The 22,676-nt window shown below is 39.7% G+C and overlaps 1 protein-coding gene across 1 annotated transcript in view; it reads left to right on the forward strand.

The window, feature by feature from the left end:
* The window catches only part of mctp2a (multiple C2 domains, transmembrane 2a), a 51,347-nt gene extending 29,122 nt beyond the window's left edge, over window positions 1-22,225 (forward strand). Inside the window, exons 18-23 of the mRNA XM_058751407.1 lie at window positions 7,556-7,675; window positions 9,608-9,649; window positions 16,568-16,677; window positions 17,238-17,347; window positions 18,681-18,778; window positions 21,557-22,225. Of these exons, the coding sequence (XP_058607390.1) occupies window positions 7,556-7,675; window positions 9,608-9,649; window positions 16,568-16,677; window positions 17,238-17,347; window positions 18,681-18,778; window positions 21,557-21,625 (549 nt within the window). The 3' untranslated portion in view covers window positions 21,626-22,225. The remainder of the gene's footprint in view (window positions 1-7,555; window positions 7,676-9,607; window positions 9,650-16,567; window positions 16,678-17,237; window positions 17,348-18,680; window positions 18,779-21,556) is intronic.
* The last annotated feature ends 451 nt before the right edge of the window (window positions 22,226-22,676 follow it).

Consider the following 22,676-nt stretch of genomic DNA (forward strand, 5'->3'; position numbering starts at 1 on the left):
ACAGGAGGGCGAACCCTTGATAGTGATATATGTGCACGGCTCTTCTTGAAACTCTGGAGGAAGGGATTAATAATTAAAGAGCTGGATTTGAGCAGCCACTAACAGTGCAGTGATGGCTGGAGATTTGACAGTGTCAGTGTTGTTATTGAGATGTGTATGCTCCGTGTCATCGTACCGCTCCTGGGGCTCAACGCTGAGTCTGCCTTGACCCCGCGCGCATCCCTCTTATCCTTCACGCTGACAGTAGCACCGCTGACAGCTCCTCCCTTCGTCTGTCCGTTTAACGCTTATTCGCTCTACTTACGAGTGGAGTGCTTCATTTAAATGTGCGCTTTGCATGTTTACATATTCATTGTTTGCTTTGCATAATTTGTGTATATTTTTAATATTCTTGTTCCATCTGTGCATAAACACGCTTTAGCATAAACAGCTTGCACGCCGCACTATTACTGCCGCCGAACAAGCATGCTCCGTCTTTAACCCTGATGCACATGTCTGTGTGCGTTTGCGTGTCGTAATGACCAGTGCTAACACGCTCGCCACCTCCACAGTCACAGAGGACAACTCTCCCCAGGCGCCCGTGGCCGCAGCCCGTGACGTATGCGCGCGTATGTGTGTTTGAGCTTCCGTGAGCCGAGCTGACACTCGGGGTGCCGCCCGCCCCAGGGGAGAAGGCTCGCATGGCAGATCTGTCACCCGTGAGGTCGCTGAATGTTAACGCTCCCAACATGGATTAAACACTGGTGGCCAGTGCAGCGGGGTGGGGTCGGCATGCCAGCCGCTGACAGGCACCACAGGGCTCTGTACGCTGGCCTCCACACCGCCGGTGACAGAGAGACTTTATCTCTTCCTCTCTCACTCTCTTTCCCTCTGGGCGCACGGTCCACTCCAGCGCTCCCCTGATAAGGACATGAGCCGCAGTCCAGCCGGCTGTTGCTGTGAATCACAAACACGTATCATACACTCACAGCCTGCAGTGTGCTGTAGGCTCACGTTCCAACGCAAATTATATGCAACAGCTACAGTTAAATCTATTTCAGTGTGTTCGTGATTGGGAATTATTCGACTATTATTGTCTTCATTTCAGAATCATTTGTAATAATTTGTAACTGTTAATGTTTTCAGGAATAGCCAGATGAGACCATTTTGAAATAATTTAATTAAAACATCCATCATTATATTTTAAGACACGTTCACATACATTTACATTCTAACAGATTAAATGGTTTAATTATATTAATTATCCATCAGATATTCTGTAATATTATAAAACTTTTTTAAACATATTTTTAAATTAAATCAAATAAATCTCAACTGCTTTTAAAACTGATTGGCATGTTAGCGAATAACAGAGATTTATTATTATATAAATATCGCTTTCACACCATATATTATTGATTGGAAGACTCATCATTTTACTGACTGTACCATTTGATCGAGGTTAGCAAAATTAATAAATTTATCTGTCATTCAAAATGTTATAGTTTCAAAAGCCAAATTCCTCATACATGTTTACATAAGCAATCTTTGGTTATACTCCAAATTAGGGAACCAACGATAAAAAGACTAGTTTATCTTTTCGAGTCTTTAGTTCATTAGTCACATGACAGACACAAAGAACAAATTGTTCATGAATGACCATTTGCATAGTTTTAAATGCTGAATGTCTCCAATTTGTAGATAAATAACAGCCATAGATATATTAGTAGAAATATAAACACCATTTATACAGTCCTGCAAGTTTCCAATCTGACCACAACCTTATTGGTGTTCATTTACCACAGATGTACACATGACAACCTTTTCCATGCATCTCGAGCTTTCTCTTTTGTCTTGCATGCAGACATCCATGGCTTTAGCGGCCACTGGAGCCTTTGATTCACTGTAAATGTTGTGTCATTTTTCTGTATTTTAATCAAGACACCAATGTAGGTTACTCGCTTCGCCCTCCATTTCACCTTGGAAAAAAGCCAGAGAAAGAGAGGAAAGTGTGGCGATGCTGCAAGGATCCTCTGTTCACATTAAAGTTGCCCGGTTTCATCGGCTCTCTCGAACACACACATACGCATTAAGCCTGCAGCCAATAGTCAGCCTTGTTAGATTTGCACAGATACGTTCATGTAATCTGGCATCCATCCACAGCCCTTCGTCTGACCCTCATAAGGCAGGCTGGCACTGCTGCCGTTGTTTGCGTCTCGCTGCTGCGGAAGATAAATGCATGAGAGGGACACAAGAGAGACTCAAACTTCCCCTCATGGTTTAGTTAGTGCTCACTTGCTCTGAGAGGATACACACACATAATAGATTTCCCCCTGTCAAAATGCACAAACCTGAAATGTTAATGCTTAAAGAAGCATAACAAAGTTAACCATGTAAAGTGCTTCTTAAAAATTTGTTCAGCAATCATTGAAGAGATTGGTTGATATCTTATTCATTTGCTTAAATCTAAATTGTTACAAAGTCAAACCCGATGAGACTTGTTTAGTTAGTTGGTTTGGCTGTGTTGCGGCTCAAAACAGTTTTGCATTTTTCATATGCATCTTTGAGCAATCCAATATGTTCAATGTTATCTTGCTAATTCTCCCCACGTTGCCGGTCAGTTCTTAAGTATTTATGGACTTCCAACTGCTTCAGATTCAAACACCATCTTTACAGGACACGATCCCTGCTCAGTTTGTCTTGCTGTGTTTGTTAGCTGAATGAATTTATATTGCTCCTATGAAAATGCTTTTAGCTAAACTAATCTCCCTTTATAAATTCTGGGTTATTTTAGCCAGTCAGTGTTCTTTTGTATACACGAGGTACTGTAGTAATACAGTGGGTTCCAAAAGCCTCGAACCATTAAAAACCTGGGATTCTATATCTATCTATCTATCTATATCTATCTATCTATCTATCTATATATATATATATCTATCTATCTATATATATATATATATAAGATACATAGTTTGGGGTCAATCAAAAATTGATACATTTTATTGAGCAAAATTGACAGTGAAGACAAAAAACATTGCTCAAATAAATGTTGTTCTTTTGCAAATTCTATTCATTTTTTTTTTTTTTTTTTTTTACTGTTTTTGATCAGTACAATGATGAAAACATTTCAACATCATCCAATAAATAAATAAATAAAGTGCTGCTGTAATTAAAGCAAAAGACATTTTGATATTCATGTTAATTTAATAATTTCAATCTAAATAATGTGATACAAACTTTAATGAAAAAAAATATATATCAATTTAAGTATAAGTATTTTCACTACTGCTCTCAGACTGTTAAACCCCACCATACAGAATGTATATATAGCATATACATTTTTCTCGACATGTTCTGACTTTGAAATTCAGATGGATGGAGGTTATTGTACTCCCACAGTGATGCGTGTTTACGTTTAGCAGTAGCTGTGGAGTGTTGTTTCCCAGCCCTCCACACCACTTGTGTTTAGTCTGTCAGTAAGTAGTCTGATTTGGTAGCCTCTCTCCACCCCTTTGCCGTTTAATCAATTTGCAGGATTGTATAAACTCTTAGTGAGGGCGTCTTTGTCCTTTTGTTCCTGCCGTGGCTCTCCTCTCCCCCTCCCTGGAGAGCGTGGGTGGCGTACTGCTGCCAGCCTGGCTTCGGCTCCAGGACTTATTTTATTCACACTTTTAATCGCTGAGTGCTTTATTATTAGGTATAGGAATTCCTCTGACCAGGGGATCGTCTAGAGAGGCCTCAGAAATACATTTAGTGCAATCATATTAGCTGCACACTAAAACATATCCGTCAGGCGGTTCTTAACCCCCTGCTAGGCCAGTCTTCTGGTGGTCCTTGTTTGTGCCTGAGGAGAGGAGAGAGAGCTTCTCCATCACCTACAGCAGGCCACTCTAGTATAATTCAAAGTAATCTTTTCCTCCTTGGACAGTCAACATCTTTCAATCTAAATGATGTTTAGGTTCATACAGCAGCAGAATATGTGTGTAAGCTTTGCTTAATATAGTGTATAATATATACATTTATGAACTGATTATCGCATTATTAACCAAACTGACTCTCTTACTGTAAATGTACACGACTCACACCTGCATTTACTGTATTTAGTGTGAATGGAAACACACTGGATAACAATGCAATAGCCTTTCTGCACTGTATACATGCTTGTCTTGTGTGTGTTGCTTTCTTGGAGGGTTGAAATAACTCTTAAGAGTTGGAGATATGAGCTGTGTGTCATCAGAAGATTTTAGATTGAGTTGCTGTCTGTGTGGTCTGGGCTCAACCCGAAGTCTGGGCTCATTGTTGCCGGATCTCACTAGAAAAACAATCAACTGGGTCTGACAAAACAAGCTCAAAATAACTCACTTTCTTCACCAAATAAGCCCAAGTACACGACTACTTTCTGGATATAAGACATTACAATAAAAACATTACAATCCGCCATTGCCCATATTTATACATGAAAGAGCCCATTACACATATAATAAGTGGACATGGCATTAAGTCCAGTTGTATAGTGTTAACAGTAACACTTTCTGGTCTTATAGAAGTTGCCATCTTTGGTATTTATTTTCATCACTGTCACTATCATTACATCACTGTCATATGGATAGAAAAGGTTTGACTTTAGTTGCTCATACTGTAATTCAAGAAGAATTTAATCATGGCTCTGCGCCACCTTTTTTACATTTTATTTTGTTTAGTCACTTGTTTCATGTAACATATTGGTTTAGTGTCAGCAATTAAGACGTGCTCTCTGTGGCCTCCATGTGGAATGCATGTAGGTTTGATTCCAGCCATGTCATGTTCTCTGTAAGAAAAAAAAAGGCCTGGAATAGGTTCAGTAAAACATCACTGCATCTGAAAAGAAAACCAGTGTACGGCTGGATTTCTTCTTCAGTATAAATTAACTCTAACGTCTGTCAGGTTTTACCTCGTCCTCCCATTCCTTTAATCACTGCACTAATAAAACGCAAACCACTTAGTGGAGAATTAGTCGAGTGCGTTCAGCAGGAGCAGAACAGGATTTGAGTAGCAGCTAACTCTGCTTATTAACTCGAGGCTATCAGACACCGCCTTCGCACTGAAATATGCAAGACTTTTCCAGATGTTCTCTGTTCTGTTTTTATTAGCACTGGGGAAAAGGCATGTAAATCCAGCATGCTTCCACATATACACACGCACGCACACCGTTGGGGACGAAATGAAGAAATTTCTGACAGGTTTTGTTTATCCAGTCATTTAGATGCTACATTTAGACACAAGGCATTTTACTGTATTTCCGTGTGCTTTTATCTTGTCCACCAAGCCTGTGAGCAGTTGAGCGGAAATTTGCATTAGTGGACGATTATGAATACCTGTGACAGATCCTCTCTCTACACTCCCAGGCTGCAAATGAATGGTCCCCTACTGTTGACTCGCATGGGAAGACAGGGACCAGGCAATTAGACTTTAGTAGTTAATGTAGAAGCTTCTCTAGGCAGGGCAAGCGGGTTCAACGTTCCTGCTGGGCTGTCGGCAGGTTTTTTCCATCTCAGCTCTCTCACTTGCTCACTTTCTACCTCGACTTCTTTGGAAGGTATCACTTATGACAGCTAACCTGTTGATAAGCCCTTCGAGTTTATCTGAGGGTGAGGATGAAGGCGGGCCCCCTCCGTGTGGGGTCCCAAAAGTGGAAGTGACTACAGCGGGATGCCGCTCGTATTCAACCTTCACGCGCTATAATACAGTTTCCAGCCTGAATCTGTGCGCTAGCACAGATTGAATAAGGAGTTAAAGAGATTCAGCCATCTCCTTCGATAGTACGGTGTGACTAAATTTGTAATGAATTATTAAAGAAAGACCCAGATGTGTGCACTGTTGTTGTTGTGCCTGCAGGGGTTGTTGTCCAAGTGCTCTGTGCATTAAGCACGATTCTCATATCCCTGGTGGCTTTGTGTGTGTGTGTGTGTGTGTGTGCAGGCATGTGTGAAAGTGAACCTATCATGGGAGTGGCAGTAGGTAGACTGCCCCCAGAGCACTATGTCTGGCCACTGGCTGATATGACAGGAACATGCTGGTACTGTACTACAGCTAAAGTAAGGCCTGCAGGCCCCGGCTAACTTAAGTCAAACATATTGTCTCTAACAAGCCTCCAGCATGCCATGTAAACGCAAGCCTGTTGTTCTGTGTAGGTGCAATGGTATCTATCTTGTGACCTTCAAATGAAACGGGACTAACTCAATGTGCACACTGGGCACAATTGTTGTTGCGTTGCTCCGCAACCACTTGCGGTTGTAGCATCCAGTGTAGACATAATTAATTCTAATGGGTTTTATTGGCTTTTAATTTTTTTTTTTTGCAAATTTTTATTTTTAATTTGGACCAATTCTTACTGTTAACTAACTATTAACTACAACTTTTGCCTCAATAAACTGCTAATTTTCTGCTTATTAATAGTTAGTAAGCTAGTTGTCGGGGTAGGATTAAGGGGTCTAAGAATACCATTGTTGGTACATTTTACCAGTATTTACCATACTTTCAAAACAAAAATTAAAATAGGAAAAATATGCAATTTGAAAATTTAAGAAAAAATGTTTTACAGAGAGAGAGAGAAAAAAACAAGATTTGGTTTTCAAAAAGCCTTTTTCCAAAAGGTACATCTGGAAAAAGGGGGGTCGTCTTATATTCGGGACAATACAGTATTAACTGATACCAGTACATTAAAAATGTCTGATTTATGAAACCGATATATTGTGCTTCCCTAGTTTTCTTTGAGTACATGCATCGGTTATTTGTAGCAGAACATTGATTCGGTGTTCTGACAAATACGCAATCTGCTTAGGTTTAGATGTCATGTTACAGATTGTTCGAATTGTAATGTGCAGAGTGCATTTTTACAATAATGTTTCCTCCAAATGTCTTGTTTTACAGTCGTCTCTGTGCATCGTCTTATTATTCCTCAGGCTCATTAAGTTGCAGCTAGCCGAGTTTAAATTCAGCCGTCCAATTAGCGGCGTGCTGTGCTTGTGGGTGTTGCGCACCTATTTCTCTTATGGAATTCTGAAGGATTATTCATCTTATTTCTACCAGGGGTCCTGAGTGTTCACGGTCTCTCTCTGCAGAGGTAAAATGCTACAACCAGCCCTTCAGCAGCTACGTATGCGTGCCATCAGTCAGGCAGCAGAAATGCAGTGCATCAGAGCAAGCATGGAGGACCACTCCCGTCAGATGCTCTGTTCCGTTACATCCAAATTACACACTACCAGCACAGTGTTAATCAATGCAAATGGATTTTTGAAATATTAAAATCTCCTATACCACACCACACAGATGCTGGCACAGGCACCTACTGTAAATGAGGTGCTGGAAGGTCTTGCGGGATGCTCGGATACAGCTTTGCACTAGTTTTCTTGTTATGACGAGGTTTAGAGACCCGGTGTCAAGTCTTTCTATTTCCTAAGAGTTTATTTTCAACGTAAACTCTTAGAAATGCATATTAGAGGAAATGCATGTGTGTGTGTGGGCAGCATTGCCAACTGTGCTGTTTGTGAGTCTCATACCCTGTTTGATACCCTCTCTCTTTCTCTGTCTTTATTAGATATTTGTGGTGACAGTGTGGCTTTGGGAGCTGTTCATGTTGCCTCTCTTCCTCCTTCTGCTCATTGGCTGGAACTACTTCCACATCACACCAGGCATGGCCAGCTACAGTCAGGACTTGGTGAGTGCTGTGTTGTCGCCCACTCAGCTGTACAGAAAATGCTCCCTAATAAGTCAGAGTCTATGCTGGTGACTCACAGGTATAAGAAACAAGCATCCGTTTTAAACCTCACAGATTCTATTGAAGAATGATTACAAATTAATAGACTTTCTGTCTACAGTAGACAGTGTTGTCATTTATTTTTCACAGCCAAACATGAACAGTATATGTAAAACATTAATACTGTGACATTATTACAATTTCAAATAATTATTTTAAAATGCAATTTATTCCTGGCAATGGCAATTTATTCCTTGGCAAAGCTGCATTTTTAGCATCATTACTCCAGTCTTCACATGGACCTTCACAAATCATTCTAATATGCTGATTTTGTGTTTAAGAAATATCAACAGTTATGCTGCTTAATCAAGTAAACGGTGATATATTTTTGAAGATTCCTTGATAAATAATTTTTTTTTAAATATCTTTAATGTCACTTTTGATCAGTTTAATGCTCCCTTGCTGAATAAAAGTATTACTTAGAATTATAAAACTTGCTGACCCCAAACTTTTGAACAGTAGTGTAAGTACTATTTACATTTAGCCATTTAGCTGACACACTTATCCAAGGCGACTTACAAATGAGGACAATAGAAGCAATCAAAATCAACAAAAAAGCAATATGTAAGTGCTGTGACAAATCTAGGTTAGCCCAACACAATATACGTAGCAAGGTTTTTTTTTAAATAATAAAAAGAAAACAAGTAGATAGAATACAAAAAGGATAGAGAATAGAAAATGCTATTGTTAGAGAGTCATTATTTATAATAAATTAAAATAAAATAAGTAGATAGAATAGACAAAGAATAGAGAATGCCAGTGTTAGAGGCACTTTTTTTCTTTTTAACAAGTAGTTTGAATAGAAAATAGAAATGTTTTTGTTTAAATAAAGAAAACGTAGATAAAATAGAATTAGAATAGTGCTAAAGTTAGAGGGTCAAATGTATGTATTATATAGTACTCATAGTAGTAAAACAAAAAATGACTGTATATTGTACTATTATGATATATTATTTCATGGCTAGTTGTCAAACAAACAAGAAAAACAGAAATTACTTGATTATGTAAAAAGAATGAGACAGGTGACTTAAAACAAGCACAGAAAGTAGGAAACCCGATATACACTTTATATATTATACTGCATGTTGCTAATTGACCACTCAGAATGAAGTATTCCAGTAAGTCATTAAAAACAGCATTTCTAAAGACATTAATTGGTCAGTTCATCGTAATTAGATCATGTTGTCTATGAATTCGACATTCACAAAGGTTAAGATGTCTGAGATGCTCCTATCACCCTTGGTTGTGAGTTTTAACATAGCAGTCACACTTTGAGTGACCTTCATCTCCAGTGGGTTGTATAAACTATATTTGAGCCCTTACTCAGAATGTAGCAGCTCTTTGTGCACCAGCAACCCGTCTCAGCGCCGTATCTCAGGCTCAGGGTGGGGCTGCGCTCTGGCAACATTAAAGCCAGCATCACCTCACGCTCACCCCTCGGCCTAGCAGAGACAGAGTGCCACGGCTACATTCAACAGCCTCGAAGGGTCAGGGATGACTTGATAGAGACCGATCTAGGCACCCGAATGGCTGAGATTAAATGCCTTCCTTTTGGTTTCAGGTGCATGTGTGAATGTGTGTACGTGTTTATGTTGTGAAGAAATGAGATTGCTTGGTTGTGACATCGCTCTTGTGAGGAAGGCCCCTCTCATTCACCTCCTCCTTTTGTGCGAGGTCACCCGAGAGGCAGTTGCTACGGCAACAGGGCCTCTCCCAATGGGGGTGTATATACAAGCGAAGGTTTCATTACGAGGTGTTTGTTAAGAAAATGCTCCATTGCCCACGTGTGTCTCAATCTCATCCGCTCTCTATCTCTTTCTCCTTCTTTTGCAGGAGAACATGTCCGTGGCCGAGGACGAGGACGAGGATGAAAAGGTATTTCGCCGGGGCCACGCGTGGTTTTTGATTAACCGCTGACTTTTATAGAACCTGTCCTTGGGGTGCTGCATAGATGGGCTATATGCTGTACCTTTAATACTGCATTTAACTCAGAACTGCAACTTAAATACGTTCAAAATGAGGACAGACGATTCAGCAAGCCCATTTTCCCTCCAGTACTTTCACACTAGTCCTCTGGGAATTCTTGCTCATACGACAAATGGATTTGGTTGCTTTGCTGTGGTCCTTTGAAACGCAGAAATAAGCACAGAACGGCATCATTAATTGAAGTTTGCCTTCCGCTGGGGAATAGAGGCATTGTAAGGATTTTGAGGCAGGCATGGCTAAATAGGGAGGCTGGACTGCAGTTGAACTCCCCCTTTTCGCATTTTATTTTTTTAATGCTTAAGATGAGTCATTAGACTAATTACAAATTCTCCCAAATCTGCTTAGATCCAATTATTCTTAAAATATTCAGTCATTAGAAACAGTACAAACATCTTTATTTAAAAAAAGCTGGTATGTAGGGCCATATGATTTGGGGATGGAATCCAGTCATAAAAATGGAATTTAATGTATAATGTGGAATGTCACGGAATTTTCCCAATTTTAGATGAATAAATCAAAAGTAGGTTAGTACACTTAGATCAAAACATGATATGGACTAGTGTCTGTAAATGTTAAGCTGCACAAAAACTGTTTAAACATGAATCCTGCATGTTCTGCGTCTCTATGTGAATGAATGGAGCAGATGCGTTGTTTCGTTTACTACACACACACACTGAAGTGCTTGATGCTCGCGGTGTGCTTTTCAGCCTCTGCCGCTTCAATATACGAGTACATGAACATATAAACAATAAAGAACTGCTCTTAGACTCACTTAATGAGCATTTTACCATTTCTTTCAAGAAAACTATCATCATATCATATACAAACAGAAACTTAATGGGTTAGTTCACCCAAAAATGAAAATTCTGTTACTGACCCTCAGGAACACAAATTAAGATATTTTTGATGCATCCTGTGAGCTCTTTGACCCTCCCATAGACAGCAAGTTTCCTTACACGATCAAGGTCCAGAAACGTAGCAAGGTCACGTGGTCAGTCTGTGTCAGCTGCGGCACGCGGATGCGTTGTTTTCGCTCCGCGTGGCACAGCTGACACAGAACAGCATACACTGTTTACGCTCAGTGGACACTCTCCAAAATGGCGCCAGGGTGACACGGAGGAGACGAATTGTTGAATAAAGTCGTTTTTTTTCTTTTGCACATAAAAAGTATTCTCATAGTTTCGTAAAATTACGGTTGAACCCCTGATGTCACATGGATTATTTAACCGATCTCCTTGCTATGTTTCTGGACCTTGATCGTCCTTTAAAGGACTTCACAGCAACCCGTCAAAATAAACGTTCGGTTTAACTTGAAGAAACTATAACAAAAATATTACTTAATGTAATGATAGTGCTACTACTACTAATAAAATTATTAATGAAAACATTATTTTTTAATGAAATATTTACCAGAAAATTATTTACCAGAATTTATTTACCATAAAAAAACACACAACACAGTATTTCTGAAAAAAGAAATAATATTTTTTATAAAATCAATTAATTAAGATGCATTTGATTATTAAAATTTAATGAAAAATTCAATTAAAATGGAATTAAAATGGAATCCAGAAAATTAATGGAAAACAAAGAATTTGTTAAAAATAAAACTGAATTTGAGAAATAATAAATCATTTCATAGGGCCTTAAAAATTATTTTTTTGTTAAACTTTTAATGAATTGCTATGAAATATTGTAAGTTTCACGATTTCAATTAATTAGACATGCTTCTTGGTTAATAACATTTTTAGAGTCTAAAAATGCAACCTGAAAAATCGGGGAGGGTGTTGGGGGTAATTTAGGAAAAAGTCAAATGGATTTAATAGGGCCCTAGGTATGGTTTCACTGTTTGGCGCATGTGGCTGGTAAACAGTCACAATGGTCAAAATCTGAATGCCGAGTGCTGAATAAATTCATAATGAGGCAGGGCAGGCTCATAATCATTTTAGTCTGCTCTGTCTGATTCGGAGAAGAACGGGTTAACAGGAAGATAATGCATTATTGCTTTCTGACTTGGATGTGCGGAAGTGTGCAGCTCTGAGCCTCCGAGCGCTGACCCTTGTGCTGTACGGCTAGGGCCTAGGATTCATATCCATAATGTGCTCAATATATTCTGCTATGATGACCGCAGGCTAGCTTCATCTGTTGAGAGGAACCCCTCTGTTAAAAACAGCTTCCTCTTCCAAATCCTATCCAAGCCAAGCAGATAATTCACGGATGAAACGCATGATATGTGTGTGCAAGAACATTAGCTTACGCCCAGCAGCTAAACAATTGTAATATATCTTGGAGGGAGAAACAAGAAAAAAAAAAAAGTATAATAAGTATGTGGATTGTGAATGTGTGCATTTAAATTAAGGTAATGTCATAAAAATTATATTAGTTTAGTTTATTTATATAATTAGCCTGAAATATTACACCTTGCGAGTCCATTCCCATGCATTTATTTATTTTTATTTCATTATTTATTTTTATTAATTATAATTACGAGTATCAGAATTAACAGTATTTTTCTAGTGAGATATATTGTGTTTTTACACCCTTTCACGTCTTGTGTAAATGAAATATCTCCTTTCATTTATTTAATTACCCAGATGTCCATGTTTATTTTAAGTTGTCAGCTCTAATTTAAGGTGGCTTGTTTCAAAGTCCCGTTTTGTTTTTTCACTTGGACTTCGGGTATCACGCAGGCAGATCAAACAGTCTAGCTTTACACTTCCTATCAAAGTCATCGCAGCTAATGTTTTGGGGTTGGAGAATGATCGGTGTTAAATTTGATCACTTCAAAAGCCCCGTTTTTTTCCTACTCTTTGGTTAACGTGGGGATAAAGGCTGTTCCCTCTGAGAAGGTTGCGATTACCGCCCGTTTTTCTGTGTGTTTTCCCCTGGAGGACGTGAATATGTAAACCTGCAGCCGAGCGGCGCAGATGCAATGGAATGAAGCTAAAGAAAGCTGATAGGAGAGGCCGCGATACTGCAGAAATAATACACAACAGATCTCTTCTATGAGCACGAATCTGTCCTGGGGGAGCAAGGGAAAATTACAAATCACGTGCTGCAATGCAACTTCCCTTCGGCTTTCGGTATCAATTGTGTTGACGCTGGTTTAATCGCATCAGAAAACAAGAGGATGGAAGAGAAAACAACCCGCTGGATGTGTGTCCCGTATGACCAGGAGGCCCTGTTCGCTTGGCCCTGGGCACAAGGTCAACTAAGAGTACCATTCTTTGGTTAGACAGGCAGAGAGCTGACCCCCTTCTTCCGCCGCACCCCAGGGTACCATTGGTGGTCTCCTAACCCGCAAGCCCTCTCCCCCCTCACATCTAACATATCACCTTCAGCACATACCACAAGGACAGAGTGTTGATGTCATAATCATTGTGTATTCCAGAGTGCACAATCCTGTGACATATCCATTTGTGAGCGCTGGGTGTTTTGTGCTTGTTTGTACTCTGGTTGTCAGCTTTAACAAACCCATTTGCAACACATTTTGCCAATAACGCAGGTGTTTTATTTACGTGCGTTCCTCTGGTTATTCCATTGTGGAATAAGTGAGTCGCGAATATTTGCACCAGCTTTGAATGAATATTCAAATTTGACGCCATTTACCCAATTAAAGGAATGTTAAATGAACCCTGCCTTGCGGTAGTTTGATTGTGCCGAGCATTCCTGTGAAACTGCATTTTCTGTTCGCCTTTGTGCAATCTGTTCCCTATTAAGCCAACATAAAAGTTATTTGACAATTTCAGCTGAATTGAGAAAATGATCTGACACAGGTTTTCTAATCAGTAGACATGTAGCTCGGATAGTTTCTGCTAAAAAAATTTGTTTACACCTCAGAGGCGGAAAAAAGGATGTTTGACTTCAAGGGGGTTCAGGGAGATGAATCGCAGTAGTCCAGAGAACCTGTATATTGCGCTTCTATGAATGCTTACACTTATCCTTTGGTCTCCTTTAATATGAATATTTGACGTTTATCATTTTAAAAACATACAGCTATACCAAAGCAATCTGTGACACATGTTACCAAACGTAGTGACCCAAAAAGATTTTGGACACTTAAATCACACTTTAAAATACCATTAGATAGCAAAATATCAAAGCAAACAAACACAAAGGCTTTTGCAACTGATGTCACTTTTCTAAGCCTTTTTTTTTCCCAAGTTAGTTTGAAGTGGATATATTAAGTCAGTGCTGTTCAGGTGTCCTTGCAGAGTAACCACAGGTGGAGGTCATCACATTAACTATTTAGTATTTTTAACAGTAGAACTTTTATAATCTTACGGTTTACAACACATTAGATTAAGTAGCTTGCATCGGGGAAAAATTTCATAATTTTTACTCAAGCTCAACTGTAGGGGTGTAACGTACACAGTACGGACATCACGGTTCGGTTCATGCAGTCAGACAACCAATACAGTCAGTCACTGGCGATCAATCCAAAAGGGGGCGCACATGGTAATGCAACGATAACGGTCACAACAGGAAAGAGCAGAAGAAGAGACAATCTACGCACCAACCCAAAACAGATTGGCACGCAAGGGCTCGAAGAACCACCTGCTTGTTTTGGGAAAGTTTCGGGTTCTGGAGGTGCACCGGTCGACCGGGTATTAATCGGAAGCGGATCTCTATTCCAGAATTGCACACAAACTGCATTGCAATCAATTCCCCACATGCAATTTGTGTGGAATGTTTATAAAGTATTGGAGAAAATACTGTACCAGGCAGATCAAGCTGACTGTTCGTGATGCTCAAAATATAGGAAAACAAATATGAATGGGTTTATATGAACGTACCTTTGAGAGGAACTGACCGTCTTCATTTTTCCATGGCATTTTCTCTTCCACTTGCATCCATATAATGCATATTTAAGTAATGTTTATAAGCACAGCTGCTTTGCTTACAGTGATAACCAAGGATCTACTGTACATCTCTGCTGTTCCATAAGTGCCACCTGCTGTCAGAAAATAAATTTGCATTTTCACTCAATCCGTCTGCTGTTTTTGTTTTGTGCAGGCGTCTTATTTAGCATAATTTCACAAATAATTTTGCTTTAAATTATACAATCTAATTCCAATCAAAAACAACTGCTCATGCTACATGCATGTAGCACTACTGTCTGTTAAAAAAAAAAAACATTTCCTGTTGTACCAATCTCGTATCGAACCATGACCCCAAAACGTTACACCCCTACTGAATTGTGCTCATAGGTTTACCTAGTAAATATCTGTTCTGTCAGATAGCAAAGTTTATGATCTCACTTGTGAGCTGTAGAAAGGGCCAGAAAAAAACTTTTTTTTTTTATATTCATTAATAGTTAATTATTATTTTCTAATTACCTAGAAAGCTTACTTATGTTTTCCATGAAAGAGACTTATTTAAAATAAATGCCACTTGGTTTGATATTTTGTTATATAATATATGACTTAAGTGTTCAAATATGTTTTGGGAGCACTGTAAGTTCATTTTTCTTGCGGTTGGTCGAAAGTCACGCTGTTCATTAAGCAAAGAAACACTAAAGACATTTGAGCTGATATCAAACACAGTTGATACACTGAAAGAATAAATCTTCTTCTGCACTTTATCCTCCTTTGACACTTTCCTCACAAAGCAGGGATTTGAAATGACTCATAACAGGAGGCATGTTGATTTTCTCTTGATTGATATCCTAGTCTCTATGTTAGGACATGCTGTGTGCTGAGTGGAGGCATGACTGGCTTCCTATGGTTTCCTGTGTCTGGGGCCGAATGGAGAGTGACAGTGGGGAGTCTGGTCTGAGCTTTCCCAGGGGCCGGCTCACCGGGGCCGCTGTCTGGGGGACGGTCGCTTAGACAAACATATACAGCGCTCGATCACACGTTTGTCTTTCTCACCACCCCCCATACTCTCATTTATTCTCTCGCTCCGTCATTACTCCTGTCATTATTTTCTCCTTTTGATGTGAGGGCTTCTTGTTTCTCTGTATTTCTCTTTCTTCTCTTCCCCCTTTGGAGAACTATACTCATGGGCTCTTATGCCGGAGGAATCTCTGATGTGATCATGTTGCTTTGGACGTTAGATTACCCTAGCAATCTTCTTTAAGTAAAATGGAATAGAATTTCTCTCTTTCTCTTTTCTCATCGAAAGTCCATTTAGCCCATGTCTCTGAATTACACAGCAACCCAATACTGTGTGATGCATCAAATACAAGAAGACAATGGGATTTCCCATCTCTCTTACAAGAAGTAAAAACATTGCTTTGTATAACAGGATTACACTCAGACATTGCAATCTTTCTCCCACGAGCTCGGATACAGAAAACGATAAATCCAATGATTTCAACCCTGCACTCAATCTTGCCATAAGGTGGGCAACTCTTAGCTTTCATACGCCAAGAACTGGTACTCGAAAAAGCTCGCACCCCAGGAAACATGCCAAGACTTGCCCGGCAGAGACTCGCGGATTAGACGACCTCGCAAGTTGGCTTCTTATGCCGTCTGTGTTCTCGAACTCCCGAGTCCCTCTCTCACTGTATGCTTTCTGATTGCCATTTTTACATCTTTTTCCTCCTCCGCTTAATCTTTGATTGTGATGCACCTTTATTGTTTGCGCCTGACGAATGCTGAAATACTCCCAGATCTGTGACAGCTCTGGAGGAGAGGCTGACACATTTTCACGTCTGAGGAGATGTTACAGAAGCTCATTACAGGCCATTGACTAGATGAAATACTGGTGATGGCACTCTGGAAATAAACTGCTCTTCCTTTGTCGGTGTCTAGCAGCTGACTTCCCTCATCAGTCTCTGTCTTTTTTTTTCTTTCTCTTCAGGAATCAGAGAAAAAAGGACTGATGGAAAAACTCCACATGGTTCATGAAATTGTGCTTACAGTTCAGAACACTTTAGATGAAGTGGCTTGCATTGGGGAAAGAGTGAAAAAGTAAGAACAGAGCATTTTATACCTCTTATGAAGCTCACGTATGCAGTTATGCTCATAAGCTTACATACTGTGTTAAGTTTTTTGTTGAATAGATTCATTCATTGATTTTTTTTTAAAAAATACTCTTTTAGTGGCACATTCAAGTTGAAACAAAGTAGATTCATTTAAAGATCAAAGATTTCTTTGTTGGTAAATACCTTCCTAACATATGATTTATCTAAATCCTCAAATCCCTTTTTAATTTTTTTTACTTAAGTGACCTATTCCTATTTTGATTATTTATGCCTTTTCGTATAATAATGCATTTTTTTTTTTTGTCTACTTTATACATACAATATTATGCCTTCAATCTCCAAAATTGTATGGCTTCTCAAAACCGTATGGCTTTATTATAATAATGTAATCTTAGATTTTTATTTTGTACTCTGATGTAGGAAGGTGTATGTTAGCCTGAACTGTTAATAAGTACAGTACTTGTATTAATATAGTATTTATGTACTTGCACAGTATGTACATTTAATTTGTGTGTTAATTAACTCTGCTTGTGTCTCCATCGACAGTACATTCAACTGGTCAGTACCATTCTTGTCGTTCCTGGCCTTCCTGGTTCTGTTTGTGGCGACTGCCGCCTTGTACTACATCCCACTGCGGTACATAGTTTTAGTGTGGGGTAAGTAAGTGAGACACCATGTGTAGCCCTTTCACCCAATCATGCGTGATACTCCAGTGCTGCTGTTAAGCTGTCTCCACTTTCTTTTAAATGTAAGTCATGCAGAGGTGTTTTAGAAAGAGTCACACTTTACTGTCTCTGAGCTTTGAGCTCGACTCTTTTACTGACGCCTGACGAAAGCTATTTAAAAAGTGATCCATTTCCATAACTCTACCTGTGACAGCTGATCAGAATCATGAACATGATCCGCTGTTGGCTGGGGAGGCCAGCTGCACCTCTCCTGACTGAGGCTTTGTAAACTTGTGAAAGTATGATGATGTATGTACTGTAAGAGAGAAAGAGTGTGCGAGCGAAGGCATTATTCTGCTTTATCTATGATGATTGGTTTAAAAGTACACATTCTTATAAACAAATCCTTTTTTTTGCCTTAAATATGAAATTCTACATATTCGGGGTTAGTAATGTTTATGAAAGACGTCTGTTTGCTTACCAAGGCTACATTTATGATTAAAAATACAGTAAAAATATTATTGCAATTTAAAATACATTTAATACTGTTATTAAGTACTTATTTAATTAATTTGTTATTCATTTCATACTGCATTAGGCTAACTGAGACTTGCACATTGCGCTTTTGTTGATTTTGATTGCTTCGGATAAAAGCGTCTGCTAAATGACTAAATGTAAATGTAAAATATAATCAAATAGAAATCTATTTTAATATAGAAAACTAAAATTTTCAGCTGCCAATACTCCAGTCACATGATCCTTCAGAAATAATTCAAATATGCTGATTAGCTGCTCAAGAAACTATTCCTATTATTGCCAATGTTGAAAACAGTTGTGCTGCTTAATATTTTTGTGAAACACATTTTTTTTTTTTTTTCAGGATTATTTGGTGAATAGAAAGCTCGAAAGAAATTTATTGTAACATTATAAATATCTTACTGTCACTTTTTATCAATTTATGGTGTACTTGATGAACATATGAGCATTAATGTATTTTCTTTCTTTTTTTTTTTTTTAAAGAATGCTCCTATCTTCAAATGGGAAAATTATGAAAATTTGTTGGTCAGATAATGTGGGATGTTTTCAATGTTGGCTCAATGACGTCGCTATTGCAGTTATATGGCATCATACAGTAGAGTGAACCGTGATGACTGTATAGCAGACCACATATATTTATTTATATGCACGTATGATCACAAACAGTATGAATTTTATACAGCAGATAAAGTGACAAATGTTTGTTGGGTCAAGGTTTGTTTTGTCAGTAAGATACGTGCAGGTGCGGCGGATAACTTTATTTATTAATGCACGCTTGTTTTCACAGGTGTTAACAAATTTTCCAAGAAGCTTTTCAACCCATATGCCATTGACAATAATGAAATACTGGATTTTCTCAAGAGGGTGCCTTCTGATGTTCAAAAGGTAAGGGTCCAGTTTTACATTTAGAGAGAGAGGGAGGGACAAAGACAAGGAAGGAATTCCCTGAAGATGTCTGCATTATTTGCACTAACAGAATTCCCAAGTGTTACCCAGGATATTTCCTCTGGCTGTGTTTGATTATTAATGGACTCGCGCCTTTAAAGGCGGCCCCCGGCCCAATTATTTCCCAGCATGTCTTGATGGAGTCACCCGGCTGCCTGGATGGGGTCCGCTCTGATCTATCCTCGGCCATAACGCTTCAGTCTTGTCCCTGATTATCAGTTTTGTCAGCCTGTGATAAAAGAAGGGTGCTGTAGAGGGTTCAGGGATTGGCTAAGGGGTCGGTGTCTGCACACTGGCAGTGTGGCGGCCCCCGTCACATCAGGTTGGAGGACTCGATTAATGAAGTGTTGAGCCAACGCCGTCCTGCTGGGCGCCATATGTGATGAAACATTATCCATGGCTGATATGTCATTCGGGGTTACATCATAAGCCCGCGGACGTGCAGCCAAACGCTGAGAGTCTTGCTCTGTCTTTCGGACCCCGAGTGAGATTCTGAAGCCGGGATGCAAAGCGGGTCCTGCTGTCTCGAAGCGTTTTGCGTAGGATACTTCTCTCCGTCATCAAGGCTATTTAACCGTTGTCAGTGCTTCCTGTCCTGCTCAGATACTGGAGAGCTTGAGTGATTGGCTCAGACGAACCTCCCGGGACGAACCTCTGCAACTTTACGTTAACATATGTCTGTGTGGTTGGATGAAGCCAGCATGACACACTGGTTTTGGCATGTGGAAGCAGCAAGTTGGCAAAACAAGATGGAAACCATTGCTGAGTTTTTAAGCCTTTTGAAGTATGTTTTCGTGGTTGGATGAACTGCCTGCTGTTCATTTAAATGGAACGCACCAAAAATGGGAAGACAGAATGATCTTTAGAAAAAGCAAAAAAAGTGCATGCCACTTTTTAAAGAACAAAATGCCAATAAAACGGCACAGTGGTCATTTAGCATACCAATAAAGACCAAAAAGGTATGCAAATCCTCGCTGTCCCCGTTAAGTTTAACATGTCCGAAACCTTTATGCTAAAAATGGACTGACCAAATAAACAGCACGTTACAAAAGCTCAAATTGACTCCTGTCTCACGGTTCCGAAAATGACTTGGCAATTAGTGCCTGTGCTGTTCTTCAAACACAAACCCTCAAAACTGGACTTCATACAGCGGCCCTCTGTCCTAAAATAAGCAGCATCTGTCAGTTCTGAGGACAGTTTCATGTTCTGAGGCTGCCGCGTCTCTTTGTTCCCTTGTGCTCCATCTCCCATTCTCATAATCAGGGCCTGGTAATTAGTGTGCAGTCCCTACCTTACAGATACACCTCCAGGTTATTGTTTAGAGGAGAAACAAACAAGAAAAGCATTTGGACGCATTCTCCACGCTTTCGAGTCCCATCAGCCTCATGCCGTATTTAATTATTTGTCGATGCTGTATGTTGTTTGGCCTTGGCCAAGAGAAAATGCCTTTAATGCCATTTTTAGACGCTGATGATGAAATCGTAGGGAATGCTTTTGGAGGTTATTATGATCCAGGAGCACTTGGGCTCGATAATGTGTCCAAAATATTCTTTATGTTATATGTATTGAGTAGTGGTTGACCAGTATTGATTTTCCGATATCTTGGGAGAGCTGATGACCAATATAAAGCCAATATATTTAAAGAAGATTTAAAAAAGGTAGTAAATAACATGCTGCAAGTAAATTTATAATTATTTTACATAATATTTACTCAATATAAAATTTTTGGATTTTATGAAGTTTGCAAGATTCAAGGAAATGCATATGTATTAGGTAGCTAAAGATTGGTTTAAATGATATAAATGCATATTTGCTGAATGCTGGCATCATATGAGGAAATTTTACAGTGTCTGCGATAAAATGCTATAATACTTTTTCATATACCGTGTCCTTTTAACAGTGTTTTAAATAGCTCAGTCAACCACTAGTATTGAATGACCAGCAAGTTTGTAATTGCATGTGGAATGCAACTTTAAATTTGGTACATCATCCCATTAATTAGTCTTGGGCCATTTTCACATGCTGAATCATCACATTATGACTCGATTTTTTTTTTGCAGAAAGTGAAGGACTGACTTTTTAGTCATATAGTAACTTCTTATTAAACGTTCAAAAGATGTCTTTTCGAATGCCAGATCTGAATGTTTAATTGCAGTCTAGTAGTTGTGCGTGGATAAGCTGTGAGCTGCAGGAAAAATCTTTATTCAGTTTCTCAGTGAAACTCTACTTTCATCATGACGACCTTCACCTCCGACCTGAGTTCAGTCCCTGCTTTAAGTAAAGTAAACAGCATGTTCATCTGAAACGGGGGAAGTGTGTGATCATCTGTAACCGCAATGCCCCAGCCAGAGCCGTACAGGCACTTACTCCTGCCTACAAGCTGCTATAATTAGTCTCCAACAAACTTTTCTCAGGAAGGACACAACTCGCAACTCCTCGGTTTGCGAGGACCTAAGACAGCGGGTCTGCTCAACCGGTATAGTTCCCTTATAGGTGGGGGTGGTGTAGTCACCGCTGTGTCGGTACGGAACCCTTGACTTTTCAAATCTTTCCTCCTTGTGATTAATCCCCTCTGCTCCTGTGTTTAAAAAATGATTCATTACAGCCGCGCCCGCCTGGCTTTCCCCCTGCACCGGCTCTCCTCTGGGGAGCCATTACCGTGAGCGGGCCTCAGCTCCGATTACCTGCGTCTGACCAAAGAGCTGTTTGTTTTTACAGGTGCAGTACAGCGAGCCGAGAGCTGAGCTCGGCAACCAGGGCCCAGCGAAGAAGAAACGCTTGCGCTGAAACCTGACGGACGTGTCGGATGAAAGGGACGGACGGCGTTTCAAGACATGGTCTGTTTAAGTCATAATGCCCCATGCGAGTGGAGGAGGAGTCCCCTTGTGCCAAACCATCCCTATTTCCACTGAGATGTATTCATCGGTTGTGTGATACTGTGTGTGTGTGTGTGTGAGTGAGAGAGAGGGGCCCCTCCTGACGGGGCCTTTGGCCCTCGCGAACTCACATGGTCACAGTGTCTGAGCGTATGAAGGTAAAGACGGGCTTCACCAGCCTCTGCATGTGGTCACGCTGAAATGCAATGAAATACAACGCAACCTTTTCATATATTAATGTCTTTTTAGAGACCACATTCTGGGTCATTTAACAAACGAAACATACGTGCTTCCCGTTGCTTGTGTTTACAGCAGGGAATATTTAAATGAGGGCAAAATATATTTATGATATACTTGTTTAAACAGTTTTAAATGCCATTTAACATTTTTATTCCCGCTAATGCAGCCTACTGTTCAAAATCGTTATTTTATAATGTATGCTGTTTGTTTATTCTATGAATCTTCCATGTTTTGTACATTTATGCAGAAGATAAAGATGACTTAAAAAGTTTGACATCTTAAATGTGTTTTTCTTCTCTCGCATCCTTAACTCTGCGTTATTTGTGAAAGATACACACAGTATTATTACCCAGCCCACACTTCAGAAGAGGATGCTGGTCACTGTTGGAGGAAAACATCAAAGTCTCTGTGTGTCCAGAGCAGTCAGCTAATGCACCGCTTTTGTAGTTCGCTGACAATAACAAGGTCCAGATGAGAGAGCTCATCTCTCATAAAGAGGGAGGGAGATTGAGAGAGAGAGGAAGAGAGAGAGCGAGTGAGTATATACACTCCATACCCCGCACTTAGCGTCTCCCATTTTCATTAAAATCACCTCCAGTGCCTAATGGCTCTCTACTAGACCCATCACTCTGTAGTGTTAGCACCAGTGATGGGGCTTCAAGTAGAGCAAATGGAGATTTCCTGCCTCATCAACTTATTTATTCATATTACAGACATATTCC

Source organism: Onychostoma macrolepis, chromosome 18 (assembly GCF_012432095.1).
Source record: "Onychostoma macrolepis isolate SWU-2019 chromosome 18, ASM1243209v1, whole genome shotgun sequence".
Classification (NCBI taxonomy): Eukaryota; Metazoa; Chordata; class Actinopteri; order Cypriniformes; family Cyprinidae; genus Onychostoma; species Onychostoma macrolepis.